Source organism: Vanessa tameamea, chromosome 11, assembly GCF_037043105.1.
Source record: "Vanessa tameamea isolate UH-Manoa-2023 chromosome 11, ilVanTame1 primary haplotype, whole genome shotgun sequence".
Taxonomy (NCBI): domain Eukaryota; kingdom Metazoa; phylum Arthropoda; class Insecta; order Lepidoptera; family Nymphalidae; genus Vanessa; species Vanessa tameamea.
In genome coordinates, this window is record NC_087319.1 from 466,921 (window position 1) to 488,768 (window position 21,848).

At 31.6% G+C, this 21,848-nt stretch overlaps 2 protein-coding genes across 4 annotated transcripts in view; one reads left to right on the forward strand and one right to left on the reverse strand.

The window, feature by feature from the left end:
* Tasp1 (Taspase 1) overlaps nt 1-21,848 on the reverse strand; it is a 140,455-nt gene that overhangs the window by 4,510 nt on the left and 114,097 nt on the right. The gene's annotated exons all lie outside the window — the stretch shown is intronic.
* On the forward strand, nt 341-21,692 carry LOC113400921 (uncharacterized). Of its 3 annotated transcripts, XM_026640615.2 has the most exons (7): nt 341-479; nt 7,731-8,077; nt 13,206-13,447; nt 17,182-17,270; nt 18,541-18,722; nt 18,834-18,976; nt 19,311-21,692. In XM_026640615.2, the coding sequence occupies exons 2-7, from the start codon at nt 8,007-8,009 to the stop codon at nt 19,481-19,483; spliced, it is 900 nt and encodes a 299-aa protein (XP_026496400.2). In that variant the 5' UTR covers nt 341-479; nt 7,731-8,006; the 3' UTR covers nt 19,484-21,692. The 3 variants fall into 3 exon arrangements, with proteins under 3 accessions (XP_026496400.2, XP_026496403.2, XP_026496402.2); XM_026640618.2 differs by lacking the exon at nt 7,731-8,077 and having other exon boundaries at nt 394-479; XM_026640617.2 differs by lacking the exons at nt 341-479; nt 7,731-8,077 and adding an exon at nt 11,463-11,611.

The window sequence follows — 21,848 nt, forward strand, 5'->3', positions numbered from 1 at the left end:
TGAATCGAATTTTATGTATACATGTATTATTTTGACGGAGAGTATTTTACACATTTTCTACCTATGCTCTTTTCAAAGGATTATGACTAACCTAAACCATAAATCTCTCTTCCTACAATTTTAGATTGACTTAATTATTTTTTTCTAATTTAGAGTAATTTTTTCCACGCTTTAGCTTTTCTATCAGATGGCTAAAAATTTTAAAACTCGTACCATGTGACGTAAAATACAATATTAAACATTATTTAGCTTTTTTAAATTTGTATTAAGTGTAAGTCTAGTCTGTAATAATTAATAATAAATTAAAGAAAAATCGATGAATCGGGTTGTAATCGATTACAAAAGTATGACATCTCTACACTCCGTCAAAAATCAATCAAATATATTTTTATTTTTCATTGTTGTAGACGGTACATTTGGTAGCAGGTGGTGTGAATGATAAAATGTTTTCCAACAGTGATTCAATTGTTTTTGTTAAGGTAAGTTGATGTTTTTTACGTATTTCATTTATTTATATAAATTTTTGCAAATAATTCGCTCAATTTGCTACACGTACACGTGTTTTTGTTTATATTGATCTGACATTTAAATTAATGAGTGCATTTTATACAATGCAGAAATTAATATTTTATGCTAATGCAATAATACAAATAAAACTTTAATTAGTTTCAAATATGGAATGAAAGGGCAATAGCTAAAAGTAGAACGGGAGATCAAGGGCATCATGACAACATGAACTAAAATGGCGTACAAAATTTCCAACTTCATATGTAGGTACCTAACCTATATACGTATAACGTAATAACTAAAACAAGCTGTCTTGGCGAAGAAATTCCAGATACCAAATATCGTTATTTTCCGATCTTTTAATGAAGTTTTAAGTATGAAAATTGTTACGTGTTATTTATGTCACTTATTTATTTTAAGTGTTCATAGTTTTTTTTAATATACACATAATATTTATTTTAAAAAAATTGATTTTTTTTTATATATATATATATATACATTCTACATATAATTAGTCTACCTACATACAAAACTTATTAAAGATAGTGCCATTTAGGATACATTCTGACCATCATATTATAATCTTAATAAAATTTGATGATTGGTTAAAAAAAAAAAAAAAAAAACTATGAGCCGAGATGGCCCAGTGGTTAGAACACGTGCATCTTAACCGATGATTTCGGGTTCAAACCCAGGCAGGCACCACTGAATTTTCATGTGCTTAATTTGTGTTTATAATTCATCTCGTGCTCGGCGGTGAAGGAAAACATCGTGAGGAAACCTGCATGTGTCCAATTTCAACGAAATTCTGCCACATGTGTATTCCATCAACCCGCATTGGAGCAGCGTGGTGGAATATGCTCCATACCTTCTCCTCAATGGGAGAGGAGGCCTTAGCCCAGCAGTGGGAAATTTACAGGCTGATTATTATGTAAAAAAAACTATTTTTCGTGAACTACACAAATTAAATGGAGTATTCATGGATATGAGTTGACTTTGATTCTATTTTAACAAATCATATTATCAGTTCAACATTAAATATTGCATAAAATGTATAACTTTTTAGATCAATGAAGTATCATTGATCTAAAAAATTACTGATGAACTAAAGATTTATTTATTTATTGAAAAAGTTATACCATCAACTTATCACTAAGCACTTAAAATTAACAACATATATAGGTAACATTCAAAATGATATGTCTTTATAAGATTGTATGTTTAGAATTGCAGCATGGTACCTATTATTGAATGATATAGAAATGAATCAAAAGAGCAAACACTACAATGGTACATGTTTCGTTTTAGCACTGACAATGTTTACTTGATAAAACTGATTATTAATATTGAACTTTGTTTTACTTGCCGATAAACCACTTACAAAAATATTTTTTATGGATAACAAATATGATACATGGCAAGTTATGTAATGCCCTCATTACAGAATATAACAATATAATTAATACATTCTGAATTCTGATGTTAGATATATAATTATAAACCATTTATTATGTGCATATTTGAAAAGGGACCAAAAGAGTAACTTATTCAATTGCAGTAGTCAACAATGTTCATGAGCATGGTGCTGTTTAATTGTAAATTGGGATGTCAAAGGCCAGTAATATTAAGAAAACAATATAATCCAGGGTAATAAAGAGATGTGAAGTCATACGTACATCACAAAATATTTAGTTTTGTATGTCAAATAAAAAACTATTCGATGAGACTTTCCTAACAAACTTAGAGATTATAGCTTATAAACCTTGTCTTTATATCTACCGACTATATAATTCTGTTGGGCAAATAATAGTAATGTATTTGGACTATTTATTTTGCCAACATACATTATCCAGGTGGCCAAATATTTTCTTAATTTCTGGTAATCCTTGATTTAGTTACTGACCAGGGACTGCTAGTGGATTTGTTATAAGATTGCCAAAAACAATTATGCTGTCAAAATATGTTTTGAGTTGAATTATCTTGCAATTACTTGCCATAAAATATTATGCTTGAAGAATGACCACAACAATTTGCTACTAAAACAGTTCAACCAGTGTGTAATTATTTAATGTTTTATTTATTTTTTCAATACTTTTGTGCAGTATGTAGTCCTGAGTTCCATACAAAACTGTATTATCTTATTAACATTGAAAGTTACTTTATTATTCATTAGCAATAACAGTAAGGCTGTGTCACAATGGCTTAACAATTTATATTCTGCGTAGTTTTTGGCATTAGTACTAATAAATATTGATGAGTTAATATGTAGTATTGCCGTTTATTAGTACAAGACTATACACATAGTTAAACTTTAAGAAGTATATAAGATAAAAGGAATGTTATAATTTATATTATTTTGTCTTCAGTACTAATTGCTACTTTTCTTCTCCAACTGAATAGTTTTACTACAGTAACCTTCGTAGTATAGATGTGTATATTTTATTTAAATTGAACCTATTTAACCACTTATTGACCTTTAGATTGAAACTAGTTAGAGAGATGATGTATATCATGTTCTCAGTATTTAAGAATCTAAAGTGACATTGTTATGTTGTATTAGTAATTTAGTTACTCATAAAAAAATAATTGTAATTGTCAATGCATCTACAACATTGAAATTTAAATGAAAGTTACTCTCAGACATTTGAATGTGTCACGTGACTGATTAGCAATCACAGACTTCAAACGTTGCTTAAAGGGAGACTAGATAAACATTGCTGTTTTCTTTTGGAATTTCAAATCTTTAATTTCAAGCCGAAGGTGTTAAAAAATAAAATAATAATACTTAACGCGTAAATAATTTTGAACTTTTTTTGTAAAATAGTTTGCCAGTTGACCAATTGCCCACCAGTTGGTGGTTGGTGGCGCCGCAAGAAATTTTAACCATTCCTAACATGGCCAATGCGGCACCGACCTTGGGAACTAAGATGTTAGGTCTTTGGCTCATACAACCTTGGTTCGAGAATATATATTTACGTTTAGAATAAAAGAAGTGTATTTGTTTTAAATTAAAATACAAAATGGGATTGTCCTGTGTGCTTGGATATGTTGGACAAAGACTTTTCCAGAGTAGAATGTTATCATCGTGCTGCTTCAATGCGTATTGGTGGATACGAATAGGGTAGAGTTGGTTTTCATTCGACAATGTAGGTTTCTACGATTACTTACTTCATTGCCAGACACGAAATTACTACTTATCACATGTTAAGTACATCAAAATTTAGTAATGCTTATCTACGATTGAATCTGTAAATTTCCGTTAAGATTCATATGTTCTAACCACTACGCCGTACCAATTAAAACAAATATGTGTAAACAAAATTTTAACCTTGTATCTATCAGGTTAGTGGAAGTGGCTGTTGTGGGTATATAGCGTTAAATTTATTGCGCATACATATTTCGTAAGCGGTTAACTGGTTGCTTATTCGTATTAACTATTCAAGTTCAACTGATAAGCTGGTTAAAACTTAAGTTGATACGATGTACGAATATAATTTGATAACATGTAAGAATATATGTGTTGCAATTGTAAATTGATACGTGGCATAATGTATAGAATATTAAAACTTGGAAATTAATTTTAGTATTTTTTTAATATTCAGAATTGTTCATTCGTTCCATTCACTTCAATTGAAGTAGGAAGAGGTTAAATTACATGAAAGGTACTGGTTCTTATGAAAGTAACTAAGTTTTGTTTAGTTGGTCGTTTTTATTCGCATTCATGCACAAACAAAATAGAAATATATGGTTTGTAATGCATTTACTGGCTCGAGTTTAACTCGGGAAGACCAACGAGGCAGTCGTAAATCATATCATAACAGAGCTATCGGAAATATGCATATCAAAAGATTATTTGATTGATCTTTTTTCCTCCTTAGAATTGACGACTGCAATACTCATGTGACTAATCAGTTGAAAATAGTATTCAAAATGCACGTTTAAAAACACGTACGTCGTTATGTCGTCATAGAATACATAATAATAATAATAGCCTTTATTTAACAATCTTACATAATACGTTCCTTTCTTATATACTAAATTTTAATATTTGACACCAGTTTCGCCAAGATTGTCTTGCTTCCCAGCATAGGCCTCCCCTAAAGCTTGCCACAAAGTACGATCTTGTGTCTTTCTTCTCCCTGTAAAACCTGCTATTCTTTTTATGTCGTCTTCCCACCTGCGACGTTGTCTTCCTTTCTTTCTTTTGTATTGTCATGGATACCATTCAGTTATATCCTTGGTCCATTTATCTTTTTTGTTTCTCATCATGTGACCCGTCCACCTCCATTTTAGTTTTTTGATGTAATATGTCACATCTGTAACTCCGGTTTGCTTCCGAATTGTTTTTAGTTTTATTTTGTTTTTTAATTTAACATTGAGCATACTTCTTTCCATACCATGCTGACAAATCTCAAGTTTGCGTATGTTGTGTTCCGTTAAACTCCATGTTTGGCATCCATATGTAATAACGGGTAGAATACACGAGTCAAATATTTTTTTCTTATATTTAAGAGGTGCATAGGGATTTTTTACTACTTCTTTTAAGGACCAGTATCTTTTCCAGGACAGATTAATTCTGTTAGTTATTTCTTTAGTTGTTAGGTCTTTTGTAGATATTATTTGACCAAGATACGTGTATTCCTCCACGTATTCAATATTTGAACCATTAACTACAATTGGAATTGGTTCAACGTTAGTCATCAGTTTCGTTGTTGAGGTGTTCATGGAGAGTCCAACATTTTCGCTTTCGAATACAAGTTGTTCTAGCATTTCTTGCAAGCCTATCGCATCGCCTGAAATAAGTATCAGATCGTCTGCAAATCTTAGATGGTTGAGTTGTGCTCCGTTAATATTCAGTCCATAGTTGTTCCATTCGGGACGTCTAAATACATATTCCAGAGCTGCGGAGAAGAGTTTGGGTAACAACGGGTCTCCTTGTCTAACTCCTCTTTTTATAGGAAAACTTTTACCTATTCTTTCTGTCTTTATTTTAGCTCTCATATTCTTGTAGATATTGCTAATGAGGCGTATATATTTTTTGTGAACTCCATGTGTTTCCAGTGCTTCCCATATTTTAGAGTGTTTAAGTGAGTCGAAAGCTTTATTGTAGTCAACAAATGCCAGATAATACTTAATACCATATTCGTTACTTTTTTGGATGACCTGTTTTCTGGTATGGATATGATCAAGTGTTGAAAAATCGCTACGAAATCCTGCTTGTTCCCTTGGTTGGTTTTCATCTAAAATCTTTGTAAGGCGGCCTAGTACGATCTTAGAAAATATTTTATAAATGTTGGACATCAGGCTGATAGGTCTATAATTTGTTATATCGTTTTTATTTCCTCTTTCGTGTATGAGTATTATGGTTGATATTGTCCATTGGTGAGGTATATATTCTGTATATAAAATGTCATTGAATAGATCTGTGATAATGTTGATTGTTTTAGTAGATGTCCCTATTAATAGTTCGTTAGATATGGCGTCTTCACCTGTTGTTTTCCCTTTCTTCTGTGTTTCGATTGCTTTTTTTACTTCTTCAGGTATTATATTTGGTATCTCTTCCTCTTTTTCACACTCGTAGATAGTTAGTTGTTTTGGTTCTGATTGTAACTCCTTATCACTGTATAAATTGCGGTAGTAGTCTGTTGCTATTTTTATTATTTCGATCCTGTTGTTTCTTTTAGTTTTTCGGTGTGTAATGTTTATGATCCAATCTAAATTATCACGCAGTTGTTGCAATGCTTTTTTAACACCTCCTGTTTTTTCTATGTAGTAGTTGATTGTTTCTGTTTTTGTGTTCTGTCTATGTTTTCGTATTTGTAGATTTATTTCTTTACTTATCTTCGTTATCTCTTGTCTGATGGTTCGTCTGTCTTATGTATTTTCTTCGCGTTACTATCCATAAGCTTTTGGGGGTTACAGTCTATCACCCCGCGGTGACTAGCCGTATTGGGGATCTGGTTGTTTCTTGTTTGTATGTTTATTGTGTTATTTACATTCTTTGCGTTTTACGGTGTCCGTTAATTCCTATGCCTTATTCTGTTTTGTATGTTTGTCCGATAGGGAAAAAGATCTGGCCCACATATATGCAAACGCATCGGTTTTGTGCATTTTAGAAGGAGCTGTAGTATTATTTTTTTCTGTATTACGTTGTGGGGTTAATATATTATTTGGCGACATAGATGATTCTCTCTTCCTTTTTTCAGCTTCTGATTTTTCTTTTATTGTTAACTTATTATTTTTAATAAATGCTCTATTTCCCCTTTCTTTTTCTTCCTTTATTTGGAGTTGTAGTTTTTTACGCAATTCTATTGATTCTTTTGAAAGGTCTTCAGTTATATAAGTTTTTTGTGGCATTTGCTTCTTATGTTTCAAAATTTCAGCTCTCTTTTGTTGTGACGTGAAGCTGATCAGTATAGGTCTAGTTTTACCGTCTTGCTTCTTACCAAGTCTATGAAACTTATTTATTTCAATTTTTTCTATATTAACGTTTATGTTCCTCAAAGTGTTTTCGATAATGGTAAATAAATCATCGTAAGATTTTTCTGCTTCCTTGACACCATGTATTATTATATTATTTTTCCTATTAATGTTTTCTAAGTACTTAAATTTTGTGTTTAGTGTTTTCACTTCCATTTTTAAATTTTTATTCTCTTCTATTATTGGCTGTATTTTTTCTTCCAAAGAGCGCATTAAAGTGTCAGTCACGTTCTGAGTTATTTTTGTCGTTTGTTTTTCTAATTCCATTTTCATCATTTTAAATAGTTTTAACATTTCCTCTGACATTCCGTTGGTATCCATGATGCAATAACCAAACGTTTTAGGAAGCGTTAAACGGAACGCGTAGTAGTTACGTCCGTTATGTTGGTAGCAAATGTGTCAAGTATCAGATGACAACTGTAGTCTATGGTTTGACGGGAGCTCGTTTAAAAGTGTTTCCCATTTATCAACCGGAACCGGATAGAATACATACTGCTTCAATATTGTAATAATGTTTTATGATTCTACCTAAAAAGTCACACAAAAATCGTTACGTTTACGGTAAAACTAATTCACAAGGACGCTGTAATTATTGGTTTAAATTATTATTAAATAGATTTATTAGATAAAGAATCGCCAAACTTCTTAAAATCTGTTTTGCTTAATGTTTGATATAATCTATAAAAATGTAATTGAATAAAGAGACATCTGATCGAAGTACGATTTATATATTTTTGTTACAGATGCCTATATCATCGCTCAGTCTGAAGTCGGGTGCATCTCAAAGGGTGTCCTGAACATTAAATAAATTATTAATTTAATTCAGTTATTGTATTGTATAGTTACGTAGTCGTTAATATTTCTTAATGTTGGCAGTATTAGTCTCTTATCATTCTGCTCACGATAAAACACACTCAAATATCATATCGTTTAGTAATATATTTGCCGTGTAGCTGATTATTTGAATATATATTATATACTATAACTTCATAATACTTGCAATTTCATTAAAAACAAAGATGGCATCGTCTGATCCAGAAATTAAGGATGGATTTACTCTCCCCGTTTGGATGAAAAGTAAACCAACCAAGTAAGTAGAATTTAATTTATTTAATTACTTTAAAATACTCTAAGTAAAGTATAGTATTATTATTTAAAATTCGAATGTATTGAAATAGATTATTAAAGTAACTAATATGTGTGTTTTACAATTGGCGTATTTTTAATTATAATTTTAAAACTTCGGATGGTGTCTTCGTTATTATTGTGGATGATTTAGCTGGACTTTTTATGTGTGTTGCCAATTTTATCTAGATCATTTTCTTTTAATGTATATACATTAAAAGAATTCAATTAGAATGAAATTAAAAGAATCCGATAACATTGCCGTTACAAATTGACATAATGTATACATTAAGATATAACAGCTTAACTACAAAGAGGATTTCGAATAAATAGTTTTGAAACAAAAGTAATTATAATTCTGTAATATTAAAGTATTTATAAGTTTAAAGGCTACAAACGCTTAAATTGTTCTTTTTTAAGCCGTTTTTTTTTTAAATATAATATTTTAAGTTTAAATAGAATTGCGATAAAAGTATCAATTAAAATCTATTTTTTTCTTCTGATTTATAAAAACGAATAAACACTGGTTATTTGTCAATACTAAAAAAATAATTATCGGTCCAAATTTAAATTTTTTTAGCTTTTTTTTAAATAAAATCTAAAAAACGTTATAACTCAAAAATGGTTCACTTTTGCATTATGCATATAGGGGTTAAAATTATCGCAAATAATCATTCCTATCACCTCCTAACGGGAATACGTCGAATTACCAATAACCCTGTATAATAATATTTCAAACGTCATCTGTTGGTATTATTATCCAATATGCTAATTTGTGACGATCTCGTATTTACACGAGATGTATCGTTCGTAATGTGCTTTTTATAAATTTGCACCACATTAAATTGGTTAAAGATAAGTTAAAAAATAAGTTGCAATGAAAGATTATATTCCAAATACTACGTTTAAAATGAACTATTGTTATATTACGGTTACAAAATTACATTTTTCGTGACATAACAAAAATAATGGTATCGTAATTCATTTTGTAGATAGCTCTTATGATTATATTAAACTCAATTACGTAATCGTTTTTATATACTTTTCAAATAATATACTTTTCAAAATAGTATGTAAATGAATACATGGTTGCAGCTATTTATGTAACAATGCTGATGTAAATATGAATCCTTATCAGTTTCATTGAAAACACCTTTCAAATGTTCTGACGTCAGCGACGATCGATCTTGTCACATAGCATTAAAACACAACAGATTGTTTTGTTTGTTATCCATTTGTTGAATCAAGCAATTTATAAAGCATATTTAATATTTACAAACAAAACGTAGAAAAATATAAACAAAAGTAGTGTAGGCACACATAGATAAGTTAAACGTAATAGAGGTAAAGTCATTATAAATAAGCATGCTAGTTCCTCGTGTGTGCTAGCTAGTATATATTGCTACTAACAGAGGTCGTGCAGGGTTGAAAACAGTATGCCAAAATATATTTGAGACCATCCGAGGGCACGCCAGTAACTGGCAAGTTGCTGCCGGTTATACATGCTGCTCGTAATTACATCATATAGAGTTAGTGATGTATACGCTGTTCCTTTATTACTAAACCAATAGTTGATTCGTCTGGTAAGAAAAATAGTTTATTGTTTTTGATATACGTTGAATGATGAACTATTTCGTGGTATAGAGACAAACAGTTGACATTATATATTATTTAGTATTAACTATAGTGTCAAATATCAAGAATATTAAATTTTTCAAAATGAAAAGAAAAATAATTCAATTGGTAATAACTTTTCTACGTGTCTTCCGCTGACGTGTTTTCGGAGGACGAGGAAATCGTTTTTGTAATGTTCAGGTCTCTGGTAAGCTCCCGAATTAATAGCTCGTTCAACCAGTTTAGCCAGTATTTGGAGTTATCAGACGTTTCGATCATTGTTCGTCTTGAAATTTCATTTCCGCGTCTTAATAGCCCATCGACAAGTCATGGCTTGTTCTTAAACTGATTATATTAATAACTGGACAATATTTGGAAATAGAATATTCCACATATTAAAAATGGTGTCAACAGTTATTGCTTTGATAATTCATTCATCGTATTTGTTTGAATTTCATATTTTAAATTGATATTATAATCAAAATGTAAAAATAGGTTTATATTGATAGCGTATCTACTAATGTTCTTTCTTGGATTTACCACTCTGATTATTTATTGTTTGTTGGAGGCAGGTTTTACTTGGTGTTAGCGCTTTGTTCAAGCCCCTCTGAGCAGGTACCACAGGGTTTGCGAAAATGTATGGGAAATGCGACATATTTTTTGATTACGTAAACTTAGAGCTTTAATTTTTTTCATAGCCCCCAAAGGATCACATACCTCAGTATTTGTATTAAATTGTACTTTATAACCTCTACGCATTCCAGATAGCAACGAATCGATCTTATAAGGGTTTCCTTTTTCCTTTAGAGGTACGGAATCCCTAAAAAAGATATTCAAAGGTTTTTTGTGTTATAAACTCGAAACCTTGACATACACTTTGTCTCGTTTATGATAAATTACCAGCAGTTTTGCATTTGGAGCCAAACAATATCGCCCGTAGAGATTAATTCAATACGCCCCAAGAGAAGAGCAAGATATTGTAACTGATATGATGTGATTGTGGGACAAGTACACTATTATACACAGATGGCTAGAAATTGTATATAATGCTACATTTTCTAACATTTAATTATAGATAATATATCATAACTTGAAATACTTGGCATGAATTGTCAACCGTCGTCATAAAGAGTTGTTTTTAAAATTCATGAAAATTTATAAGGCTGAACTGGTTCTTCGTACCTATCTACCAAGCCAAGCGAGTGATCCTTCCCAATATAATGGTGATTAATGTCGGCTACCTTTGTGCTAGAGGATTTAGAAACTTCTTCTAATGTTTAAGGATATGCGTCGGAAATTATATTTGGATTTAGAAAGTTAACGAAATATTGTATGAAAGCCAAGTTAGTTATTTATAGAAGTAATAAAACACCGGCTTAATGACTTCTCAGTGTATTCAGGCGCAGTTTGGCACGTGATTGTCGTGAGAGATCTTTATTGTGTGCCAAGAATTATTTTCCATGATTCGATATATATTGAATATTAAAAAAATTATCGGTGTCCTGCTTTGACCTCTGAATGTATATGTTATGCATACTCGCGCACGCATTTAAATGTCGTGATGTTTTGCCGCTGGGGGAGTGTTCGTACAAATAGACGCTATTGGTTGCTCAGCTGTGACGTCACGAGTTATTTTTGTTTAGTTTACAACAAATATTATCACGATCAGATTAAACTCGGCAGCAACAGTGTTTTTAGTATAAAATGTTATACGTTTTCTTGTAGGCTATTAGTTTGTGGTTAATTTTCCATTCATATACATCTTGTCTCTTCAGTGATAACTCATATAAGAATTAAAATTTCTATAATTAGTTTTTAATACTGTTACAATGATGAAAAAGAGAAACATCGTCGCGCGTTTTGGTGATTTGAATAGCCGTTTTTTGTAAGTTATTCATGTGAAAAGTATTCATTAACTAATCCTTTTATTTTGTGATATATAAAAGTATCGAAAACGCCCCTAATTTTGTAATTACATATAACAAATATGTGACTTTATGTAAAAATGTATATCGTTATGCAAAACTTACTGTTTAATCTTATCTTAAATATAATTGACTTGTCATCATAGGCATAAAATAGATTTAAGCAAAAGTCTTAAATAAAAGTTTATTATTTAATAATTAACTTCGTAACGTCACGGCTTTTTATATTTAAGAGTTAATTTGCTTTCAAAAATCAAGATTTTAAGGCCCATTTTAAATTGATTACTGGATGTTCTGTTCTGTCATGGAGGGAGAGGTTTTTGTCGTTTGGTAGATTAATTAATCTGAAGACAGGTTGATAACATAAATGTCACCTTTCAAATTCAGTAACGATATTGATGGTCGAATCGTGATGAAGTGGGTGGGACCGACCAAACTGGCGAGAACAAAGACTTACCAAAAGTAAAACTTAATTATTTTTTAAATATATTCAAAGATTTATCAAAAACGTGTAAAAGCATATAAAAATATAAATGACGATAGTATTACAGATATAATATACATAGTGTTGCAATTATATTTATAAATAATGACAACATGCATTAAATACTCTTTAAATATAATAAATAAATAAAAAAGTAAATTAATTTCGAAAATTGCAATGTTTGATCAAAAATATACTTACTATATCTATAAATTTACTCTGGCTCTATTATTATATAAACTATATACATAACTATATAAGTAAGTTTATATAAGTTTAGCATCTTAAATATATATTTTAGGTTACGGTACGATTTCGATATAGGTTACAATGTTATATTATTATTAAAGTGCACTTATTCTCGTGATATTTTCATGTATTACGTATCCGTGCCAAATACCTTTAGGACCTTTTGAAGCTGTGACGTGGCGTGATATAATAGTAATATAATATATTAGAAAACAATCTGATGAATTTAGTTAATTAAATATTAAATCTTGCTTTAAAATATACTTGTATAAATAAATAAAGATGATGAAATTACAACAATACAGGTTTATATGAATAAAGTTAAAAGTATGAAACGAATCTTTATCGTTTTAGTAAGTATGCTCAATAAGAATAATAAATAAATTAATCATTTTATTTCTATACCAATTAGTTCAATCTCTACTTTAATATTGTAAGCACTTCTCAAACATCTTTAGTTAAACCATAATTATGAAGATGCAAAAATAATTAACCTCAATATCGTTGCTAACGGTACGTGCACGCGTCAGAGTGCTCCGTTTAAAGACTTATATACGTGTGTTTGGAAAGTGTAAAAGTAAAGGTTGTTGGATAATTACAATAAACAAAACATATATACATACATAATATAATAAATATACATGTATATTTATATTTTAAGCTAGTTTCTATTTAATATAACTGTTTAGTTATTTTAATTTTAAATTTAAAAAATCAGCTTACGAAATAACTTCAACAACAATAGCAACTAAAAAACTTCAAGGTATAATCTGCAATCTTGAGAAAATATATTTTAAAAGATGTGCTATCATTGTTCACAGGGAATTTGCACCGTTCGCTTCATCACCCCCAGCTCCCGAAGATTCATTCTTTTACATACGTTATCCGAAGACCGATGCGTTGTTGGGTAAACCCAAGTTCAGCAATGAGATTCCGAAGGTTATGATTGAACAGCACAACGAAATCGCAGCCACGGCAACGTACAAACAAGACAAGGATTGGTCGAAACACACGAAGCCCTGCCAAGAAGTTCTGCACGGCATTGCACCTATTAATACAGCTGGTCAGTTTATGTTTTTTATTAAACGTATTGTGTATTTCAAAGGCAGGAAGAGTATATAAAAGAAACCCTAGATTTATATATTACATGCGAATAATGCCGTATAAACTGTTGTCTATTAATATATACTTAATTAAACGAGCTATTCCATTTCTACATATATACTTTTTTAATGCCATTTTTCCCGAATTCATACTATATATTGATTGTTTAGACCAATGACGTCATGTCAGTTCAAGATAAATGTTGTTTAATTATCTTTATATCTCCTTCCATTGAAATCGACTATTTAACAATAGTTTTATGAAGGTAAACTATAAGATACAGTTGCAAAAATCACTCTTTATGGAATATTATCTTGGTAGTACTAAAAGTATCATAAAGTTTAACAAGAAAATCTCCACGTTAAATATATACTTTAAGTAAAAATAACTTAACAAATGTGTCTAAATTGTGTCTTTGCCTTTTTGTTTGTGTGCTCTTATTGGTCTCACGCACACTAAGACATCTTGTAAGCACGTGGAACACTCACTAGTGTAAGCCGATAAAATTAAAAGTGGAGGGGCGCGCCTTCGTAAGGAATAGATCTATAGTAATTTACTTTATAGAGCCGAGATGACCCAGTGGTTAGAACGCGTGCATCTTAACCAATGATTGCGGGTTCAAACCCAGGCAAGCACCACTGTTTTCATGTGCTTATTTTGTGTTTATAATTCATCTCGTGCTCGGCGGTGAAGGAAAACGTCGTTAGGAAACCTGCATGTGTCTAATTTTAACGAAATTCTGCCACATGTGTATTCCACCAACCCGCATTGGAGCAGCTTGGTTGAATATTCTCCAAACCTTCTCCTCAAAAGAGGGAGGATGCCTTAGCCCAGCAGTGGGAAATTTACAGGCTGTTAATGCAAAATGCAATAATTTAAATAATTAAAACAGCACACAGGTTATTCGAGTGACTTGTAAACATGATCACGCGCAATAATTATGTTCACATGAATAATTACACGAGCTGTGGAATAAACCACTCGATTGTTATTCCCGTGCAGTTTGTACGCTAGATAACATAAACATAATGCTATTATAACATTTTATACATTCAAATTGTGGGAAGTACGTAATTTACAAGTAAAAAAGATATATTATATTGTCTAATGACGTCACAGAGTTATCAGTTACATCTATGTACATATTTGTTGGCATACAACAAAGCGGTTGTCGATTTTAAAACGTTGTAACAGCCTATTTCTCAAATTACATATTCGTCTTTTTATTACCAATCATATATGAGTTTATTATACGTATGTATATGTCGTAGGATGTTTGATATTTAGTATTTTCGCGAAAACGAAAGGGACATTGTGCAGACACACACAATTGTGGAAACATAAGTTTATAAATATAAATTAAAGACAATTTTTCAATCTCACACAGTTGACTCTAAAACCGACTCTGCCTACTCTTTTATATGGTCGTGTCGGTCTTACCGCCAGTGTTTTTAAGAAACCGAAGGCTCGCAAGGTTTGCGTCACCCGCCTGCTGTCAAAAGGCACACCGTGTCCCTAGGGTATGGTTTATGGTTTTTGCGAAAATTCGAATTATCAATTCATCCCACGTCATATATGCTTATAACATATAAATGGTTTGTTAAAATGAGCGTGATGTTGTATGCGAGGTTTAATCGCAGTGTTGATCTGTCTGTAAAGTTTTAGGATTACGTCGAACATTTTGTATGGTTAGGTACTGTGCGGTCAATGTACAGATCATTTGAAAATTGAAAATATCAGTTTGTTAAAATGAGCGCTGCTTATTTCCGTTCACTAGTTTGCCAAATTTTTTTTTCTTGTTATCGTCACTGTCATATCGTGCACACGCAGAGTATTTTGTGTGAATGTCAATTATATCGAGATATTTTTTGAGAATTTCAAATGATTTCTTGTAGATTAGAAATTGGCACATTATTTGTAATTCAACCTGTACCTGTACTGTTTAGTTTCGCCCAATACAAGTTATATAAATACTAGCCGCTACAGACCCGCGCTGGGCGTTTTAAATTTTTTTTTTTAAATTAGTTTGCAAAAAATCTAATATGAATCGCAAAATGCACGCACGAATACATATACATTAACCTAGAACAGTTCAATAATGCTTCTAATTTATTTAAGAAAACATAGAAAATGCCATGCCATGCTGCCATGAGGGTTACCGGCACTATATGTATGTAGTCTATCATTTGCGCAATCACATGTTATTACTGTATAAATTTTTTTTAAAAGATCGATTCTACCGTTCTTGAGTTATAGGACAAACAGACAGACAAAAATTTCGAAAATGGTAAAACTGAGTCAGTGAGTCATAAAACGAATATTTATAACGAAATTCGACAAAAACATTTAGTGTACAGACATACTCTACAGATTTATACAGTAGTATAGAATAGTTAGTCTAAAAGTCAGTTCAAAAAATATGTCTGTAAGTTGTGACTGGACTACTAAATTATGTAGGTGAACGACAGACGATACAGGATCATTCAGTTCGAGACATGTTTAATTGACATTTAATTTCGCTTTTAAATATAAAAAACGTATAGGTTAAATAACTGGTTCTCCGACGATGGCCGTTGAACTGAGACGCGCGTATTGCGATTAGTGACATTTCGGACAAAAAAATGTCACGCCTACTTATACTTCTACACAATAAAATGTTCTCCGTGTACTGTAATGACGCACGACTATTTCTCATTGTTTCCTCAATTCAATTATTAAAATGAAACACTTAACCAATATCAGTTATATTTATTGTTTATGAATTTCAGATATGAAAAAGCTTACGTCGACTTTCAAGATAAACTTGTGATTTGTTTTGTTAACTTTAATATAACTAGTAATAATATTAGTGTAATATATCACAAAAGAAGATAAATTTATTCTAGAAAGAATAACATTAGGTAACTTTATGAGATCAATTGAATTACCACTCGAAATAATAGCAAGTGGATTTTCGTCTCTAAAGTTAAGTTTGTGTTAGGAGTAGGTCCATATTTAAACAAAAGGCGAATGGAGCGCGTGGGATATTGTAATAAAGCAACAAAAGCGAATACAGCATCAAAAGCGAATGCAAATTACCGGTACTTCGAAACGACGTGTCTTTTTTTTTAAATATAGCTATGGTTAATAATTAAATTGACGAAACTTGATTTTTGAATCTATCTATTGTTTTATATTAAGGTTGGGTGGGGATGACAATAGTTTAAGGGCTCAACAACAACAATATCCTTCGCTAGGCCACCCTGATATCGTTGAACGATTGCTTTACGTACTAACATACTGTATATTATTTATAATATTCATGACGAGGAGAAGTCTTTTTTTTCTTATGTTTAATTGAAAAAAAAAACATATTAAACCAATATAAATAAGACTTATATCATAAGATGCAGCGCGCTTCTGAAAAGGTTAATAAGTATATAATATTGTTGTATACTATTATATACTTATATATAGTTAGAGCTGCGCTTCACTGGTTCACCTGTTTTAAATTTAGTCCATTGACGTGATACGAGTGAATGAAAGGTCGCAATCTTGTAAATGATATTGAGTGCCTAACCTACCTTATACATATATAAATGATCTCAAACATAAGATACAAAATTATCAATGGGTTTATATTTAAGGTTATGTACTAAGATTTCTTTAAAAAAATATATTGTAAATAAAAATATTGTTTTTTTTTTTTTTCAGTGAAATCAGTAAATGCAAAATCCAAGCCCGCGGGAACAGACGATGGCTTCAAAGGTGAGGGCGCGGCTTGTGGGAGTTCCGTCGTCAAGGTCAGTCGATAACGTTAATATAGATAAAGTGAAATTTATTCATATTCAATATTTTATTAATCTTTTATTCTTTTATTCTAAGATCTTGTAATAGTCATAATAGAAAATACAACCACATTGATCTGTTTAAAAATAGTTTAAGTAAATTTCATAATCTTGTGAAAAATACTTATTAGTAATTAACCATAACCATATTACGTTAAAATATTATTTTGTCATAAATAGTTATATTTTATGTAATATCAAAATTAGTCCACTTCCCTGTTAAAGCAGTAGTGGAAATTTAACTGGCATAAGTGTTAAAATATGATTATTATATTAAGTTGTAATATACGATATGCTGTATGTTTCCCTAATAAATAAAAAAAAAATAAAATAAAAAAAAAATGTTTGTAATGTAGTGCATTTCGCGTTGATTATTTACTTATGTAATATATTATTTTTGTATATAGATAGTTTGGGAGTATTTGAGCTTAGTATTTTGCCAATAAAACATTGACTTGATAATGTATCACAGCTCCCTTTGTTAGCAATGTTATGAAATATATATAACCTTCATATCCTAACCTCGTTTACGTAATAGTTGAACGCAACGAATGAATTAAAACAGAAATTATAATAATATATTATATATTAAATTAAATTAAGAAAAATACTACATTTCAAGTTTGACGCGCACCGCGTACTTGTGATATATTAAATAGTCGTTATCCTTTCAACTATAACTGGTATCAAATAAAGTAGAATGTGCATTCTCGCTGAATTTCTATGAACATGTACTCAAGGTACTTCCGAGCGCATTGTTCTATTTCAAATGCGCGTGCGCCGTGACTCAGCGATACATTCACCTCGATTGCCGCCGTACGTTAGAGATGAAATTCATACTTGATTAAATTCGCTACGTGTGCCATACATTCATATAATTATCCTACGAATTTCGATTGAAATAATATAAGTGGTGAACAAATTGCAGATACCTCAGGCTGTTTAAATATTTTCTTTAATATAACATCGATATTTAGCTCTATAGTCGTTGGTTTTATTATTTTTGTATGTATATATTTTTCGTCGTGTAACTTTGCCAAATTATGTCTAAAGTGTTTTATATTTCTCGAATTCGAATCTTCGTATTTTTATATTTCCGATTTTAAAGCAAAAAATTAATCGACTGCGCAATTAATCATTGTCTACATCGGAGCGGCAAAGTCACATGACGGGAACTCGCAAACGGCTATGAAAATATAAATAATCATGAAATTTCAAATTCCAGGTAGCCCACCAAATGATCCAGACGCGTTCTCCCCGCGGCTTCACAGTGGCGACTCCCGCGGACGACGTACCGGAGCTCACCCCGAAGGTCTTGGCTCGACGCGGCAGCAAGAGCCTGCCCGCCACCCCGGCGCACTCGCCCCCCTCCAGTCCCACGACGCGCAGGAGGATGAACGGCAACCGGTGAGTGTCGTATGTCGCGATGGCAATTCTCCACGAAGACAAGCCAACCGCGTCAGCTTGTAAACAGCGAGCCGGTACAAAGATCCCCGTCCTATGTAGATGTATGTGCAGGTTCTTCACGACGCCGTTCGAGGCGGCGGAGGAGGGCGGCGCGCGCTCGTGGCTCGCGGCCGCGCTGCTCGGCTACAAGAAGGACCTCGCCGCCTCCTCCTCCGCGCTGGCCGAGGAGGACCTGCCCGAGCCGCGCCTGCACGGTGAGCGCGCATTTATCTGCCTTTATCATTGCTCGGCCGACGGGCGGATGACGGTGGTGACCGCCTCGTAGGCGTCGGCGCTATGGAATATGTAACCCCTTCCTTCCAAGGCCGATGCGAAACCAACCGTGGATTTACTAAGTTTTGATGTCCCTACTTTATGTTTTATGTTCAACTGAGAAAAGAAGAAGTTATACTTCTCATTTTATATACTTTAATATTTAATATTATTATGTAAATTACGCTGTAGTTTCAACTTCTGTAAATTATTACTTGATGTGTGGCAAGTGTGATTTTCAGATTCCTGTTAATTAATAAAATTGTATTATTTTAGGCGGTTCCCTAGCAGAGTCCGTCGAGAGCCTCGGCCCGTCTCCGAAAGCCGACCCAAAGATAATATCCAACGAGACAAGTCAACAACCCAAGCTCACGAAACCGGCTCATTCGTTCCGCCCGAAGCCGTCGGAACTTCGTGAAATGAACTTCTGGTCGCCGACGTCAATGTGAAGTGTGACTTTGATTAGTTCATCTTCTTATTTGGTTTTATTCTTACTTTCGTGAAAGCAGACATGGAGTCCGCTGTGGGTTTCGACAATGTGACATTCTTTAAGATTCAGTTGTCTCATTCATATGGACAAGTATTCAGTATTCTACGTTTGCTACAAACATAAAAGCTACAGTTACATTTTGTTAGTGATTATGTTATAAAAACAGTTTTATTTCATATATTCACTGCAGTTAATCGCTGTGATTTATGTAACCGTCTTGAAGTGGTTGTGTATAAATGTTGTACAGCCAATCGGAAGAAATATTGCATCATGTTTTTTTTTACATATGTAATATCGACATTGATTGATGACCTCCTTTATCTTTATACTCAAACATCAACAATGTGTATCGCGTCTTTGTTATTTTTCTTGTTTATATGAGTTAATCGGTTGAGTGTAGCGGATAGAACATGTGGATCTTATAGGTCTCAAGTTCAAAACGGGAAGTATCACTGAGTTTATAAGTGTGTGTATAGTTCAAATTATGTTGGCAAGAGGAATTCAAGAGATTTTTGAGTCAGAAGAATTGATGAGCTGTGGTTACATCAATTAATCATGATCGAAACTTTTATCTACTTTTACTCTACATACGATTTAAGCTGGTTTACACGATGTCAGAACGACAGTTGTCACTTGCTGTGACGTTGTGACGTCACAACACACGCGTAGGCGCGACGTAGCTGTCATCGGCCTGACAGTTACATTGTGCCGGTAATTATGTGAACAAATGGAGTTACAGTAAATATGTTCTATACATTTGTTGATCTGATCGAATGTGAACCAACTTAAATGCTAAACCAACCATTTATAATACTTATGTTAAAATATACAAATCGATGTTGTTTCGGTCGTCCTTAGCTAGGTATTAAAATAAATCCGTATGTTTAAGTTTTGTTATTAAAATGATATTCCATTAAATTTAAGTATCATTGATGTACATCGCAACACTACACACTTGTCATCGACATTCATTATTTTATACTCTGATACTTTCGACCGAAATAATTACATAAATACTAAATTGACAATTATTACTATAGTTCTCTCTTTATAAGAATCCTGTGAACTTTTAAAATATTTTTTTAAATTAAACGCCTTTAACAAGTGATTTCTTTCAGAACAGCACTTGAGTTTCTTATCGTACTTGTTACAATCTACTTTTCGAACTAGTGGTAGCTTTATGAACTCAATACTGTAACATGACAATTCAAAAGAGCTTTTTACGGTCATCTTGTATAATACTTTGATAGTATTGCTGAACAGGTATCTCCAGAATGTTAATTTATCATGAAATGTCGAGAAATGACAATTTATTTATGTAATTATAGCGGTCAAAAAGTAGCCATATTTTAAGTTTAGGATCTATTCTTCTTGTAAGTCTATATTAACTGTATGATAAGTAATTATATGTAAACATCTATAATATTATTCTTCTTGCATGATTCTTATTGAAAAGTAATGATAGTAATTACTAGCATTGTTTAAACAGGAGCCCGTATCAATTGCAAAGGTTATATTATACGTATCAATTAAAAGTAGCCTTTCTCAGAAATATAAATATTTTAGATCAAGCCTATGTAATTTATATGGATTATATTTTTGTACTAAATTATATGTTTTAATAGATAGATAGAACTTTTGTGATATCTTTGTTCGTCATGATTGTACTGTACCGAAATTATATAATACCATCAATCTCATTTGAAATACCGCCTTTTTGTGATTATAAAATATTTATGAAAATCATTCTTGTTTTTTTCATTCGAATGTCAAAATATAGTGATGAATTTTTACGTTTTAAGAAGCACATATGAACTTGTTTTTACTTGGAAAATATTTGGCTGAATTTGTAATACCGTAACTCGACTTTTTTTTATTCGTCTGTCATATATTTTGACATTTAAATAATATGAAATACTTATTAAGTCAAATACTTTTTTAAAACGTGTATTCCGAATTTAGTCTATGGTCAGTAATTTCTAATACTAGCTTTATCGAGTGTATAAAGACATTTTCATTCTAGTTACCTTTTTATTTATTGATATATATTTATTATGTATGTATTGATACTAGATGTGATTTATCTAGAGCAGATAATAATACTTAATTAATGATGACAGACTTGTAGCAGTTTGCTGTTAATAAAAATAAATAATCATTTTTAATAATTCGTGTTATTATTTTCTCCTTATAAACTAAATTATCTTAATATAAATGACAGTATCTCAGTATTATATAATTTTATTCAAATCCTTGTAAAATACTGTAATTATATTTTGACATTAATTAATTTAGTTGTCAAATAATATAGCCTGGCCTTATAT